At 42.5% G+C, this 16,894-nt stretch overlaps 1 protein-coding gene across 8 annotated transcripts in view; it reads right to left on the bottom strand.

Moving 5' to 3' along the window:
* Positions 1-444: 444 nt before the first annotated feature.
* TMCC1 (transmembrane and coiled-coil domain family 1) overlaps positions 445-16,894 on the bottom strand; it is a 284,028-nt gene continuing 267,578 nt past the window's right edge. For all 8 annotated transcript variants that reach the window (XM_078152219.1, XM_078152218.1, XM_078152217.1 and 5 more), the window contains 2 exons: positions 6,865-7,000; positions 445-4,691 (listed from right to left, as the gene is read on the bottom strand). In XM_078152219.1, coding sequence (XP_078008345.1) covers positions 4,377-4,691; positions 6,865-7,000 — 451 coding nt within the window. In that variant the 3' untranslated portion in view covers positions 445-4,376. The remainder of the gene's footprint in view (positions 4,692-6,864; positions 7,001-16,894) is intronic.

The following is a 16,894-nucleotide window of genomic DNA, read 5'->3' on the forward strand; positions in this document are numbered from 1 at the left end:
GCCTGTCCTAGGCTGAGCTTTCCACCTTAGAATTTCCAAAGTGAGTTCTCATGCTTCCTGTTACTTACCAGGTTGGGGATTAGATCAGGGAGAAATGAGAATAGGAAAATTAAATGGTAACTATGAGTTGGATAGAGTTTATCATCAGTGAAACCCCATATCATTTCCTCTTCCAAAGGGTCAAACAGAGAAGGATAACACGTCTTCCTGAAACTTCCAATAGATATAATGACGTGAGCTAATCGGATATCAGTTCTACAGATTCAGAGAGATAACTAATAGCGGCCTGATGTGGTGCAGCTGGAAGACACTGACTTGTTAAAAAAGAACCAATACTGCAGTTTTCACTTACCAACTTTTTACTAGCATCTCATTTTCAGTGATCTTTGACAATTGAAAGCACAACAGAAAAAGAGCCAGACAAATTGGAGTCAAACCATCATGTTAATAGTTGAGGTCTTTATTTAAATTTTTATATACAGTAAAAGTGCTGCCAAGAAACCTGCAGCGATCAGACAAAACATAAATGTAAATCTCTCTCAACAATTAGCAGCGTAAGATCTAGCAACTACAGTGTTATGTTCACAAGGGTCATTTCTGAACTTTTCAACCCGTGCAAGTGAGTTTTTATTCATTTACAATTTGAAAAAACACACTTACAGTCTGGTCAATGCCTACTACGGTACCACCCAGCATACACAACACGCAGACAGACACATTTTAACTCGTTAGAGCCACATTCAGAAATCCCAGTTCCATCAGGGAGAAGGGGCAACCACAGCTCTACCAACCTTGGCTTGTTTCATCACAATAATGTTTGATTTGGTTATTGAATGCATATTTTTTTTTTCCAAACTGAGAGGCAGCTCCTTTTAGGACCCAGTGCAACAACAAACAGAATTCAGCATTTCATCAAACTGTACCCTACAGACACGCAAGACTGGTAACAAAACCGAAACAGAGAGAGGACAACCTCAACAGAATTGTGTTCGACATCAAGAGATTAACAAGAAGTCTCATCCAAATTGTCTTCTTGAACTTCAGATCGTCCCCCAAAATGGAGGTGTGCCTTATCCTGCCTCACCTTTTTGGAGGCTATGGATTGCTAGAATTTGCTGAACACACACCAACTTAGGTCTGGTCAGAAAAGTGTCTTAGGTTTAACAGAAACAATGTGAAGTGTCAGGAAATCATTCTACAACCTGAATGCTGTCACCCTCTCCAGATAGAGAACCCCTTCCCCCTTCCCAGTACATCCAGAGCAACACAACCATACATTTGCCTCCACAGTCACACACACCAGGGTAGGCACCAACTCACACAGGTAATCCAGGAATGCTCTTCCTTCAAAGAGAATGAACATAGCCTTTACAAGGAAAGTAGCTAGAGTCAAGTTTCCAACAACATAACAATTGTTAAACCATGAGGATGAGGTGACAGAAGAGATTCCAATGAAGGGGAAAATCTGCCACAAGGCAGGGGAAATCATCAAGTCAGAAGAAAAGGCAGTGGGGTTAGTTAGGAAAGGGGGAAAAGTGGTGACAGGTGTGTAAGTATACAAATGCTGACAACATCTGGGAAGAGAAAAGGAGCAGCAGGCGAGGTGAACGTAACTAGAATGACCTTTTTTTCTGTTGGAAAGAGAAAGGTGGAGAACCATCCATCCCTGCCTGGCCTGGGGCTCAGGGTTTAATAACCAGTGGTATTAGTAAGGGCCAAGTTCAGAGTGGAGAAGAGAATAGAGAACAGACAAGTGAGGCACAGCCTTCCTGTGCAGAACACTGACCTGAGGTGAATGGGTGGGAACCCTCTGGGACTCACAGGCCCCTCCCAAGAGTTTCCAGTGTGCACTACAATTAATAGCTTCCACGCAACTTAAGAGACGTTCTGGCTTAAAGAGTGTCAAAGAGACTGGGCTTAAGAAAGACAGTGTTTGTAGCATATATTCGTATCTTAGAGGTCTCTTCCCTGTTTTTAGAAAATCTATCAAAATGGATCGTGGAGAAATGCATAACAGTGGAGGAAACTATTTCAGCTACATAAGGGCATTACATTCTACGGCACTCCAGTTTTTTGTTTTTTAGCAATAATTATGTTTTTAGGCAGAACAAGACTTCCAAGTATTCAGACTTCATCTGTAATGATGTGGAAAACAGGAATGATTTCATTTCAGTATAAACTTGGATGGGATACATCTCCTTTTTCTCTTTCTTAAAAAAAAAATGAATCATTGCAGCTTCTCCTAGTTTGGGGGAAGGGGGAGGGAAGAACAAGTTAAGGAGGGCAACAGAAGTGGCAGGCAAGCTGCCAGGTGGGGACAGGTGAGGAAGGGCAGGAAGGAGTACCTGAGTTTTGTGATTACAGAGGTGATATGCTGAATCTCTTGGAAGAGGCACACAGGGGTTAACAGGGCTGGGAGGACTAGCTGGTCAAAGCTAAGCAAGGCTGGGGCAGCCACGGGAACCATACACCCTGCCTTCCTAGCACAAGGGGCAATGCTAATCTTGTTCAGGATTCATTTCTTCAGATGAAGAAAATAAGGAAAGCCTGGCTTCCCATTCTCCTCGGTGCACGACATCCTATCATTTGGTTGCACAGAACTGGAGCCAGGGGAGAACAGCAGGTATAGTTCGATACTGGGAATGGCGCAGAAACTCCGTGCCCTTCGTGGAGAGTCAGAAGCATGCATTCCAGTGGGGTGAGGGTGTCAGTTACAGAAAAGAGGGGCTGGCTCAATATCTCTCCACATTATGGAATTCATACTCAGAAAGAAAAAAAAAATCAACCCAAACTGTAGAACTCAGTTTGAGAATATTTCTGTTAAGAAAGCCAAGGTGGGACCACAGGTCACTGACAAAAATTCACACGCGTGCCTTAGGAACAACCTTCATCCCCTGACATATTTTCTTGTTCTCGTTCAAGGGAACCATCTTAAGTTGCCGCAGTGAGGCAGCCAGAATAAAGCTTTGAAAAGAAGGCTGCCAGGGCCACAGAGCTGATGTGAGGACAAATGATTTCCCTACTGTCAGCTGGAAAGGACGACTTTGGCTTCAGTTACTGGGGACACTTTGTTTTATAAATAAAAAGAAATACAAAAATGATTTAGGGCCGACTCTATTTCTTGATAAAGTCTCCTTTAGGCTTTCCTAAAGAATGCCCCAGCCCAGCTTAGGAAATGAAGTACATTTTAAGGGAAATACTCCCTATTCCTATAAGGCTGGTTTGAGACTCACAGAGCCGCCATCACTCCCCAACCAAACCAGCTTCACTGAGGAAAAAAAAAAATGGAGAGAGGTTTTTAAAATATTGCAACTCTAAGCATGAGGCAACAGAGGGCGGCATTTGCAAGGTCTCACTTTCCTCAAATTGTTTAGAGACAAGACAGAGCACATTTAATTATCCACACATTTCTTCATTTAAAAACATCACTTCTTTATTTCAAGGAAAAAAAAACACCCTCCCAGCCCCTTCCAAAAAAAACCCAATAATAATAATAATAATAATAATATAATAATAATAATAATAACAATAATAAAAAATCCTATTAGAAACCATAAGGAAGCACTGAGAGTTTGAGTATTACATTCTTCAAGTATGCTGTTCGGATTTTTTTATTTTTTAAATCTGTGACTATACACATATAAAAAAAAAACCTTAAAAGTGCGGCCAAGGGCTTTTGCTTAAGATTAAGTATTTAGAGGGCTATTTCAAAATACTGTAGTAGGACTGTGCAGTTATCCTGTAGGGCATGATACTTTGTTGTATCCTTGCCAAAGGGTAAGGGCCCAGATATAAAAATGACCAGACTTCCAGATTAGCATGACTGGCTGACTTGAGTGTGGAAGCTGTTGGGCAGATCCATGTGTTCTTCCATGTGTTTTCCGCAGCTAAGGAAAATCCACCCTGAATCTGTGAATTCAGACATGGAATGTGCTAGGATTTCACAGTAAAGGTTAGCCTGGGGAAGTAGGGGTCTGGGATGTTCCCAGACAAGGCAGGTTGCTAGGCCTAACTGGTTTAAGTTGACTCATCTTTCTAATGGGTTTTAGTGCAGTAGTTCAAGCCAGAATTTAGAATGCCCATCACTGTGCTCCAGATTGTGTTGGTTCATGTTAAAGGATCTTTTTAAGATTTGCATCCCAGGAGAACCATGCTACATAAAAATGATCCAGGATTTTTGCCCAAAAAACTTCTTGGATAAAATCTAAAAAATACTATTGCAATCGCGTCTCTCAGAGAAAAAAACGTTATTCTAAATGTAAACAGATTCACTCGACTCTTTCTTGTTGTTTAAAACTTCAGAGTAGTTAAGTTGCTGTCTAAATCTTTGCTGCATGCACGCGCCAGGGGTTTGGGGAGCAGCTGCCTCTGTGTCATCATCTTGGGGATGACAAGAACCGTTCCATGTAGCCAAAGATGGCGTCCCAGTGCTTCCAGAGAAAGGCAATGAAAACCACAAGGAATAAAGTGCTAAACGTCCTGCTCCGTGTCTTCATGAGAGGGACCACACAGTTGGCCACGGTGGAGACGAAGACCAGAAGGACGGCCATCACGGCCAGGAGGATATTGATGAGCTTGCCCAGGAGGTTCCTGGCAGTGGCATTCTCCAGCCCTTCCAACTGCACCACCTGCTGCTGCTGCTGCTGCAGCTCCATCTTGGAGATCCGGGTCTGGCAAGCCTCCAGCGCTTCCTGTGGGCCAGAACAGGGAACAGATCAGTCTTCCAAGCTCACCCAGTACTGACATTCCATGCCGGTGGCACACTATGCAAGACTGCATCATATTCAAAACATGCTAGCTAGGGTATGGGAGATCTCCCAGGAAATCAAGTAACTAACTGGCCACTCAAGAAATAATTCACAAACTGCGCTGCCCTGCATCACAGAAACACCAATCTGGAAGGGAAGGTTCAAATGACAGGAGAAAGTACTGCAAAAACCCACTGGGCAGGCTCGCAGTAGACACACTCAAGACCCAAGGGCTCTTCCATTTTTGACATTTACCCTTCAAAGCGTGGCTTGTTCCTTTTAATTCAAGCAAATCACTGACATGCAGCATTATTCCCATAGGACACAGAGAGGAGAAGGGCCGTCTCTGGTTCTGTCGACTTTACAATTTCATCTCCCCCTTTCTATGATCTCTGAAGGCACAAATGAATATTTCCAATTGCTCTGCAGGACTACATCAAACACTAAAACTGAAAATCTAATGTCTCTGCCAATGCGTTTATTTTAATCTCACCTTAGAGCTCAAGGGCATAGATTCCTCCTGACTGCTTGTAGCAGAGGTCTTCAGCCTAGGTTTTATTTTAGAATTTCAGGTAGGATACCCTGACAGTTTTACCTGGCCATATCATGCCCAGCCTTCTGGGGGTTTAGGTAAAGTTCCTGGAGGCTCTATTTGGTGGACTGAATAATGAGGCTGGGGATAGCTTCCTAATTTCTTGAATTCCTAGAAACTTAGGAGTCTGGCCTGGTAGGGCCCAGGCTAAAAATGGATTCTTCTAAGAAAAACAGTAACATCCTAGGGAGCCTAGAAAAATACAGCAGTCAGTGGTGTCAATCTTGAACAGACATATATCTCTGTGGGCCACATATTGGCTTAGACTAACACAAATCAACATTATCTATACTGTACTATATTTTTATTTTTTAATTTTTAACCATTTCCCAGTGACATTTTAATCTGATTCTGGCTGCACTGGGAGGTCTGTGGGCTGTAAGCGAGACAACAGCAAGGTAATTTCCCAATTCCTTGGGCAGCTGTAGGAAGAGGTTTCTTGGCAGCTTCTATGCCCAGGCCCTGAGGTCATGTAGTAGACAGAGTGCTGGACCTGCAATCAGGAAGATCTGGATTCAAATCCAGTCCCATACATGTACTAGGTGGGTGACCCCCAGCAAGTCAATTCACCTCTGTCTGCCTCAGTTTCCTCATCTGTAAAATGGAGATGATAATAGTACCTACCTCCCAGCATCATTGTGAGGATCAAATGAGATAATATTTATAAAGCACTTTGTCAACCTTTGAGGGTTATATAAATGCTGGCTATCATCATCATCATCATCATCATCATCATCATCATTAGTAGCAGCAGTGGCAGTTTATTTCAAGGGTTTTTTTTTTTTTTTGGTATCTATTAGCTTGTTCCCACTTAGGAATACTTAGTTGGGTAAGAAAGGGAGAATGAATGACATTTACCCCTGGGGGCAGCAGGGCAGGGATGACAATTAACTTTCCTTCCTTCCCACCTGTCCTCACCCAGAGGTGCCTGGCAACGTTTCTGCAAAAGATATTTATTTGCCAGGTTAAGGCAGCTGGCTAACTTTCAATCAAGTTCAATGGTTTCAGCTCATCATGGAAAATGCGAAGCATGGCTTCCTGATTTGTTAAAAGAGGAAGTAATCAAGTGTATTTAGCTAAAGAAAATACACAGTACTATTCCCTTCCTGGGATTCCCCAATCTTCTGAAATAAACAAGCTTTCTAATAAATGATAAAATGAGTTTTTTCTCCAGCGAGAACAGGTCCCCACCTTGTACACGAAAGTGCTCCCCATACACACAACTGCTAGTGCCCTTCTTGTTCTGACTTACATTTAATCACTTCATACTGACTCTGTGTTCACTCTCCATTTGCTTGCACACGCTCACTCTCCATCTGCTTACACACGTATCTGTGGTCTTCCCCGTAAGAAGGTCCCTGATGGCAGTGAGTGTTTCTCTTTTGTCACTGTAATCCTAGCACCTGCCTGCCTGATTGAGGCTAAGACTTGAGAGTTATGAGATTTCTAGCCAGCTTGGTCCAAGTTTAAGTGGTCACAGGTCTGAGCAGCTCCTTGTCCTTGTCACCAAGCCCTGATACAAACCTGGATGTCCCGAGCCCTCTCATAAGACTGATAGGCGATTTTCTCCTCCATGCTGGCTAACTCCTGCTTTAAGTTCAAGATCTCATTCTGATGGAGTTCAGTCAGGTCATTTAGCTGCTCCTCTAATCGCTCACATCTAAAGAGTGGGAGAGAGAAGCCAGAAAATATTATAAATTAGATTTTTTTTGGTTATTTTCAAATTGCCTTCATAGTATATTTGTTAATTCTCATATTCAAAGGGAAATGATAAGCAGGAACTTTCCACAAAAATTCTTACCAATGAACAAATTTCTAGCACCATTTATGTGCAATTAGCTATAACCAAAGTATCCCCATGATCTAGGCAAGAAGGATGCAACACATTTCCCAACCGAGGAAGACATTCATTCATTAGCTGACTCCCTTATAGCCTCAGAGTTCTCAAACACAAAGTGGTACAGTGGGTCCAGCTGGAATGGGCCCAGGTAATATGCTGACTAAAACTACCAACATTTGCTTCCCTCCTCAAGTCACAAGGACCTGGACAGAGAATGATGGCTTTTTCCAAGAAGAGAGAATTGCAGCTGTTATTTTGTAGCTGAAATCCTCTGATAGGGAGATAAACAATTGGGTCTGGATAGCTCTGGTAAGTATAGCCCCAATCTACAGGAAACATCAGGGAGGAAACTGAGAAGTCATAAACCTGGGGGTCTGGGCAAATTCTGCAGAGCAAAGAGGCTGTCAACATGCCTGCCATGTCCTGAAGCACAGTGTGCCCAGAGCACACTTAAGTGAACTTTACTAGCAAGACTTTCATTTTCAGAACGTTTTCTCCCAACAGAACCACCCAAGCTGTGGAAGAGTATATTGCTTTGCTGCCAAAAAGCCAAAGGCATAAGGCTGCTTGCGCTCAGCATTGACCAGTCACAAGGGCTTGGGGCCAGCAGCTACCATGGCCCAACCTCTTTTACACAGCCTACACACCGGCAAGTCTATGTAAGGAAGAGAAGTAGAAAAGACATCAGTAAATTACATTTTAACAGTTTTACAAACAAGACTCCTTCTACCTTGATTTGTGTCGAGTGCCTGGTTCCTTAAAAGATCTGACTCCATTCCTTTTTACCCCACTCCTGAGGATGTGTGTGACAAGTGAAGAGTGAAAGGTCCAGAGAAGGGAGGTGAGGCCCAGGTGTGTCAGGGCCAGAGCAGCAGAGCCAAGGCCAGAGGACTCACTCCACTGTCTGGTAAAGGTAAAATCAGCTTGTGCTCTGAATGACCTGCTGCGGTCTAAAGAGCAGAGAAACCAGGCCCTGAAGGATTCATGGCAACAATGTAGCAGACTTCATTTAGACAGCCATGTGCCCCCCCTCCCAAGTCCTTGTTTCCCTCCTTCCACTAAGGATTTCTTAAATTTGGGTCTATGAATTTGTATTTTTAATATGTTCCTGACTCCTTTAATTGGTGTCCTTTGTAATCCTATGCATTTTTATTTTTTTATTTTATTTTATTTATTTTTTTGGCTAGGCAATGGGGTTAAGTGACTTGCCCAGGGCACACAGCTAGTAAGTGTTATGTGTCTGAGGCCACATTTGAACTCAGGTCCTCCCGACTCCAGGGCCGGTGCTCTATCCACTGAGCCACCTAGCTGCCCCTATGCTTTTTTATTTTATGCATTCATTTGAAACTATGATTCTGAGAAGGGGTACATAGGCTTCACCACTCTGACAAAAGGGGTCTGGGACACAAAAAAGGGTTAAAAACCTACAGAAGTGTTTAACCCTATTCACAAACAAATTCCTCAACTGTATCCTCTGGGTACTGCTCCCACTAATTTCAAGGATAATTTTAAGTAACACATACTTTACTCTCAATTTTGTTCTAAATACACAAGCCTTTAGAATAATTTATTTTAGTCATTTTAGGTTCTTTATTTAAAAATGCCAACATGAAACTATTTTTCAAAGCTTAATACGCTTGAGCTCAAACTGCAAATTTACTGTCTTAGTTTTTGTGTTTTAGGAGGAGAGAAGTTTAAGACACATTTTGGTTGGAAGGATTCCTTTTAACTTTAAAAATTGGAAGCAAAACCCATACTATGTCTCAACAATTAACAGATAATGTGTTTTGTAGCCAGTGAACACCAGTATACATTGCACACTAACCTTGGAGAAACCTCAGCCCAGGTATGTAACTTCCCCTTTCCACTGAAAAGACAAACCCACAGTTCTTTGTAGATTTTTGTAGATTAAATTCCTGATGAATGAGAAGCTAGTTAACTTCATAGGCTTGGAATTCCTCACCTGATGCATCACCTTCAGGGGAGGGGCTAAAATATCTGGGACCAGCTCAGTGAGCCAATAGTTTCCCCTAGATAAGTATTTGTAACCGGAATAGATGAGGCAACTGTAGCACAGGCTAGGAGAAACAGGAAGAACTAGAACTTCCAGTCAAAAACAAAAACAAAAACAAATCCATTTCCCCCATACCGCAGAACAAAGGACTGAAAACCAAACAAGTGATTGTGATTAGACTCCCTTCATTATTTCACAAACATTGCATCAGGGCATTCTGGTATATTTTAAATTAGTCTTAAGTTTCTCAATTCCCTTGTGCCAAGTGTTGACCAGGAAAAAGGCAATATGGGACAACGAACCGTAACAGACCTAAATGAAGACCTGAGGCTTCTGGTCCAGATGGCTGCCTGGACCATGGTAGGTAGTCCAGTTTCTATACATATATGTATGTACTCTAACCAAAAAACCCCTCCAAAAACCCAGAACACCCTAAAAAATTGCGCCAGGCCAAATAATGATCAACAAATCCAGCAGGAAACTACAATGGCTTCTTCCACCCCACAACTAGACAAAGAATCATTCAAAAGGCCACAGCAAACAGGCAAGTGCGCCTGACTGAGCACTCCAGCACCAATGCAGGCAAACAAGGCAGCAGCCTATCAGCGTGAGCGGGGATACTTCTTGTTGCTAAGCCTCTGTCCACAGAAGCAGCAGCAGCAGAGGGCTCCTATACGAAGGCTTCAGGGTAACTGGAAACCCACCGTGTGGGCCCTGGAAGCAAGTGGGAAAAGCAGTGTTCGCTCCCAAATATCCCCGAGTCCTAGGTCCCTAGCACTCTGGAAGACTCTGCTAATCTGTTGCTTTGAACTTCAAAGATCCAGGGGGGCCTCAGACCTACTAGCACTCAGCAAAGACACAGCCTGAGCGATGGAAGTCAGTGCAAGAACCCAAGGAACTCAGGTTGAGAGCAAGCAGGGCAAAACACCCCACTGGGGCGTTTACTGGGGAAAAGTCTAGTGCTGCTACAAAACCTCAGGGTAGTGCCCTAGAGCTGGAGAGATGAGTAAACAGAAGAAAGTCCTCACCACTCTGGAGAACCCAGAAATAGTTAAAAAAAAAAAATCCAACACAAGAGAGAATCACTCCATCATACGTGCAAGTGGAGACTCAAAGGAAAAACTACAAATGTTTTCATATGGAGTTATGTGAATATCTAGAAGTAAAAAAGAAAGAAAGAAAGAAAGAAAGAAAGAAAGAAAAGCTCTGTAGGAAAGACTTGGAAAGAGAAAAAATAGCTTAGAACAAAGAGTGGAAAACCTTACCCAAGCAATGAATGCCCTGAAAACTAGAACAGACCAGAGAGAAACAAATGAGTCCATGAGACAATAAGAAATTTTAGAGCAAAATAAAGACTGGGAAAAAAGAGAAAAAATGTAAGAGGTATCTGCTTTCAAAAACACCTGACTTGGAGAACAGGTCAAAGATAATTTAAGGTTCATTGGACTCTCTGGATATCAGAATATTTTTTAAAAAGGCCTAGACATTATATTTCAAATAAGCGAAAACAAGTCACATTATTAAAATCAGGGGGTAATGTGAAGACACAAAGAATCCACTGATCACTTCCCGAAAGGAACCCCAAAGGAAAAGTCCTAGAAAGTTCCTAGCCAAAATCCAGAGCTTCCATGTCAAAGAAAGAAATACTGCAAACAGAAAGAAAGCATTCAGTTAACAATGAACCACAGTCAGGATCACACAAGACCAGGCAGCTTCTGCTATAAATAAATGGAGAAACATGGAATAAAACAAACTTGGAATACAATATTCCAAAAGGAAAAGATGTAAGATTAATGGGGGGGGATGTTTCTTTTGAGTCTTACTGTCTTCAAGGAGCGATGAGGGTGTTAAATATGAAAAACAGTCCCAGGAGGTAGACTGGCTCTGCTTTGAGGCTTTTAAAAGTTGTAAAAGGAACACACTAGTGTAGAAAGGAGAAAGAAAGGGTAGTGGTGGAAATGACTCTTTCTCATAATTGGGTGAATGAAAAAGAGGTATACAAACAGAGAACGCTGTGGGAAAACAATGGATGGAATTCTCTCTACTCTGTACTGAGCACATACATATTTAAACAAACACCGAGAGTTTGATCTATAAATAAAAACAAGGGGCAGTAAGTGTGTGGGTGGGTGAGAGGTGTTCAATGAGAGGATGAATAGCGGGAGGGAATAACTGACAGCAAAACAGAATTCCTGATCCTGAACTTGAGATTACAAGGAAAAGAAAAGACCCAGAAACTCAGGAGGGCGCCCACCAACTGCAGAATGGATGAACAGATTATGGTGCATGTCAGTAATGGAATACTGTACTATAAGAAACTATGAAAGGAATTAGTTTAGAGAATCTTGGGAGCTATGAACCCATACAGAGCGAAGTGATAGGAACTGGGATCATAATTTGTACAATGATAAAAACACCATTTAGAAAAGCAGCTTTGAAAAGCTTTATGACTGATCACGTCTCCAGAGGACCTGTGCTGAAGCATGTTACCTATCTCCTGACAGAGAGGTGATGGACTCAAGGTGCAAAACGAGAAGCACATTTTTGGACACAGCTGCTGTGTGCACATGTTTTGGTTGGTGGTATTTTTTTTTAATTTGTTCTGCTTTTAACTGGGAGAGAAGGGATTAGCAATAGTGATGTCAAACAAAAGGAAAAAAGGGCCTGTTGAAACATTTTTCAAAATGCACAGAAGAGAAAAGAAGGAAATTTGGAAGGAAGCACAGACCAGCTGGGCAGCTTTGAAAGTAAAATGTTGAAATTATCATATGCTTTTTTTAAAAAAGTGAGTGGTGTAGAATAGGGATTCATGGCTTTATGTACAATCTTTTTGTCTTCTCCTTTGTATATGGAAACATTCTTATTCTGGCCGTGGTGGGAGGGTTAAGTTCAAAATTTTTTTTAAATTTGAAAAGGATTGAGAGGACATACATTTGAATCTTTTCTCTACCACCTGAATAATTTTATGCAAGTCATAACTTTTCTAGGCTTCAAGGTCTTCATATATGAAATGAAGGGGTTGGACTAAATAATCTCCATGAATCATTTTGGCTCTCATTTTATAATCTTACTGTATAACCTTGGTCAAGTCACTTAACTGGACTTAATTTTCCTAATCTGTAAAATGAAGTCAGTGATTCTCAAACTTTTTGGTCTCAGTACCCCTTTACAATTTTAAAAATTAGTGGGGTCCTCACTAGACTCTTAAAGATTATTAAGGACCCCCAAAGTGCTTTTTGTTGATGTGTGTACATTTATCAATATTTACTGCATTAGAAATTGAAACCGAGAAAATTTTAAAATACTTATTAATTCATCTAAATAAAACAATAACATAGTCATACATTAATATAAATAACATTTTATGAAAGATAACTATTTTCCAAAACATTCCAGATTCTCTGATCTGCTTCTGTGTTCTAGTCTCTGCCAGACATGGAGTTGGAAAAAAGCAGAGTGTGGTCCAAAAATAACACTTTGAAAGAAAACTTACAAGGAAGCAAAGAAAAGATGGATAACTCTCAACACAGCATGCAGCATTTATTATATAGGCATTCTTTTTTTAATATGCATTCTTGAAATGGAGATTTATTGCTATATATTTTGAATCCTCTCTTACATTCTGCTGTGCACCAGACATGCTTTTTTTTCCTTTTCTTATTTTATACTTAAGGTTCAATATTTAAATTCATAATACATTTCTGTTTCTTTTCTTACTGTGTATGTAAGTTTTAATAATAAAATAAAATTTTTAAAGAAAGGAATAACACTTTTAGGACTGCTGGGCTAGATGGGTTATAAGTGCTTTTGAGTAGTTCTGGGTCCTATGATCCTAGAGAAGGGTGAAGGGTTGCAGTATTTACTATTCGTGATGCAGAAATAAGAGAAGACAGCTTGCATGTTTACATATAAATGTGGGTGGTGAAGAATGAGAGCTGTGAATGAAAAGATACCTAGACTGGGCAGAGGTTCCTCCTCCTGGCTCTCCTTATGGGCACAGTGTTAAAGACTGAAAAGGGTTAGAAAATACTCAAACTTGTCAAAAGTTGGGGGGAGGGACCAGAGGAAAGAGGGCGCATTAATTCTGAAAAACCTAGAGGGCAAGCAATTCGAGAATACGAAGTGAAAAGATGACAGGCACCAAAACAGGCTGAGAGGACTTGGAAGTTCAGGATTCATGTCAGGCAATTCAGATGCCCTGAAGCCCCACAGGGAGAAGCTGTGTTCTTAGCATGCCTGAAACCTAGAACTTACCCCACCGACTTGGACCAAGGTGATGAAGAGCCAGAGTCCTTTAATGGTGGAAGATGAAAGGGCTCAGCTGTAACTATTTTTTTCTTGGAGCTTGCACCCTTCACTAAGCACACCTAAATGTATTTTGGAACTTGAATTTGCCTTCCTAATGAGGAAGAGCCAACATTACTCAATTTCAAAACGTCTAAAAATTTCTAATTTATGGTTCAAACTCATATCCACACATCCTCTCAGGACTGTGATTCCTAATTTCCAGTTTCTAAAGCTATATACATAGGCCTAACATCTGGTGCAAGAAGCTAAAACCACCAATCTAACCCTAACTTTGGTTCCCTTATGATTTCCCTGTTGGGACATAAAATTCCTTTTAACAACTGAACTGTTTAGGTAGGATCCTATCAGTCTGTTTCTAATAGAAGCGTGAGGCCAGCACCCCACTGACTCACTGCAGCGGGCTGTCTGCTCACTGCTGACTTATCCTAGGATTCTAGCCAATTCTAGGCCTCTCTTAGAGTCTTAGGTAGTACGTGAATACTCTTTGAATGAAGACGTACCAAATGACGTCTGTGTCCAGTAGCACTGGAGGGCTTTTTAGTCATTCTACCACAAGTAGTCTAGAAAAGTTACCTGTCAGATCCTTTACGGAAGAAAATTACATACTGAACTAACAACACTCACAATCAGTTTTCTCAGGCTCCTCTACTCTCAACACATTCTGTCAAGTGGAAGATTCTTCCTGAGGGAGCTGGTTCTCACAGCTTTGGTCATGCATCTCTGCACAGCTACATATAAAAAGTAAAGAAGGAGCACACTGGAAAGAGCCTTAGGCTAGAAGACCTCAGATCTAGGTCCAGCTCCACAACTAACTAACCACGGGTGGGATGATGGGCAAAGCCACTGCCCCTGCCTGGCCCTCCGTAGCTTTCTGGTGTGAGAAATGAAGTAAGTGGGAGTACAGGACCTCTACAGTCCTAACTGGGGCCTTCCTGATCTAAAGTCCTACTTGATAAAGACATAAATAAAAGGGATGTGTTTGTAAGTCTAGCTGGAAGGGAAGAATCTCGTGGCAGCAACAAATTCTACTCTACACCAGGCGCTGCACTAGGTGCTGGGGACAGAAACACAGACATGAAATGGCCCTGCCTCTAAGCAGCAGAGTCCGTTGACAGAGGAGGCACTAACCCTCTTTTGCACAGCTCTAGTCAGTACAAGCTCCCTTCACTTACATAAAAAAGAGTCAATCCTAGACTCCTTTCATTGATGAAGACTGAAAACAAACTGTACAGTGATCCTACATATAAGCCTGGCCCACAAGGGCAGGGTTCAGCCAGAGCCTCTGCCACGTCTTCCTGACCTGGTGTTAACACAGACCAAGGACAGCCTCTGAGGGCTTCAGAAACACCACGGCAGGGTGACGTTCCATGGGTGGACCCCAGAACCTTCTCTCTGGCTTTTGTCTGACCAGCCTGGACTGAGCTGAGTGCAAATGCTTTGTTTCCTTCTATGTAAGTCACCTGCAAATGACAACACACCCAGAGGGACTGTGAAAGCAGAGCAGCAATGACCACTGTGACGTGGGGCCAGGGGCATGATGGGGAGAGGAAGCTTCACACTCTTCTTCCTGACCATGAACCCACAGAAGTCGCTGAATCAGGGCCTTGTTTTTAACCTAAGCATATACTTTTAATGTTACCCTGAGAAACATAAGGCATCTACTCAGGGAGATGGACACAATAACTGAGATCCATAAATGAGATCCTACTGACCTTCATCACAGGCTGAAGACACTCTGTCCCCTAGAGTGGGACAGAAGTTCAGTAATATCTCCCCCCAGCAGAAAAATAAAATGTGAGGGGGCTAATACAGGTATTCTAAAACCCATGAACTAATCAATCAAGTACTGAGGAAGCACCAATTACTGTTCTGGGCCCTGGAGACACAAACACAAAGAAGCAGACAACTTTCATCCTTCAGGAGCTTCCATTCTACTGGGTGAAACTACAGCTACACACAGACATACCAAATAAACACAGAAGGAAACTGAGGCTGAGGGATCAAATGACTTCGCTAGGGCTACAAAGCTTTTAGTGCCTGAGGGACGATCTGAACTCAGGTCTTCCAGAGTCAAGGACCAATATTCTCCACTGTGGTGTGTAGCTGCCTTGAGGGGAGAAGATGGTGCTCATCCTCACTTAAGAGGGTGAGGGTATGGAGAGGTGGCAGAAGCTTGCAGAGAGAAGGGAAGGTTTGTACTTCCTTCTATGAGGAATGAGAAAAGGAATACATCAAGGACGGGTGAGAAGACTGCCTTGCTGGCTGGCAAAGGCTAGTTGAGGGTGGAGAATCTAATCATTTGTAATGTCCCCAGATACCATGTTTTGTGACCTCCCCCGGTTTTGTTCAGCAGCACCTTGCGGGGGGGGGGGGATGTAGCGTAGTTCAGGGCCAAGGTTCAGCAAGGGATGGTGGGTGATGGGAGGAGGGGTGGAGGGATTCCACAGTGGAGAGGAATGTGGTAGCTCACTGGCAGAATGGACAGAAAGCTGGACTGGGAGCAGGGAAGATGTGAGTTCAAATGCTGCCTCTCTTGACACCAACTAGCCATGCGATCCTGGCAAGTCACTTAACATCCCTTAGCCTCTCATCTGAAAAATCAGAATAATAACAGCGTCTAGCTCACAGTGTTGTCACAGGGATCAAAGCAAATAGCACCTGTGAAAGTAGTTTGCATTGTACAAATGTTAGCTGTTATTACCTACAAGGTCAAGACTAGAAAGGGAGGAAAGGGGACCTGAGAAAGTCCTGAGGCATGGAGGGAATGGGGGTCATGGCTGGGGAAGGCAGAGGCCTAGGGAGAGATGGAATGAGATGAGAGGAGGTTACAACCAGATAGAACAACGTCAACGTTTCCAAGAAAGAAAGTAGAACACATTTGGGTAATGCTGAGATCCCCGGGGTGATCATTCCTGGGGGGGGGGGTGATGGTGATGGAGGAAGAGGTAGGGAATGGGACGAGAGCAGATTGAGTGAGTGGGAGATCAGGGACTTTGAGAGAGCACTGGCATAAATACTTAAGTTCCTTAGTATTAGGGCAAGATCTGGGAAGGAGAGGAAGACCAGGAGTGCGGGGCTGAATTTGAGAGAGTTGGGAGAATGACCTGAGGGCTGGTACATAATACCTATTATGATATGTATAGAGTGAAAAAAAAATTAATCAAATGAACTTCAGATGAGGAAAGGTTGTTGCTGAGTAACTGTGGCCAAGGGAGAGTCTAGAAGTAGAAGCTGGGAGCAAGGACTATTTGGATCCTCCTCCAGGTGCAGGTGCAGGTTGGTGATGGTGACAAGAACTCCCAACAGCTTCCTGTATTCTCCCCATCCAGAACTTACATACTTTTACTTTAGATGCAATTCTAATAAGTCTGGTTCAGCCCACACGACTGGGA

This window comes from Phascolarctos cinereus, unplaced genomic scaffold, assembly GCF_003287225.1.
Source record: "Phascolarctos cinereus isolate Bilbo 61053 unplaced genomic scaffold, phaCin_HiC Scaffold_4;HRSCAF=312, whole genome shotgun sequence".
NCBI lineage: Eukaryota > Metazoa > Chordata > Mammalia > Diprotodontia > Phascolarctidae > Phascolarctos > Phascolarctos cinereus.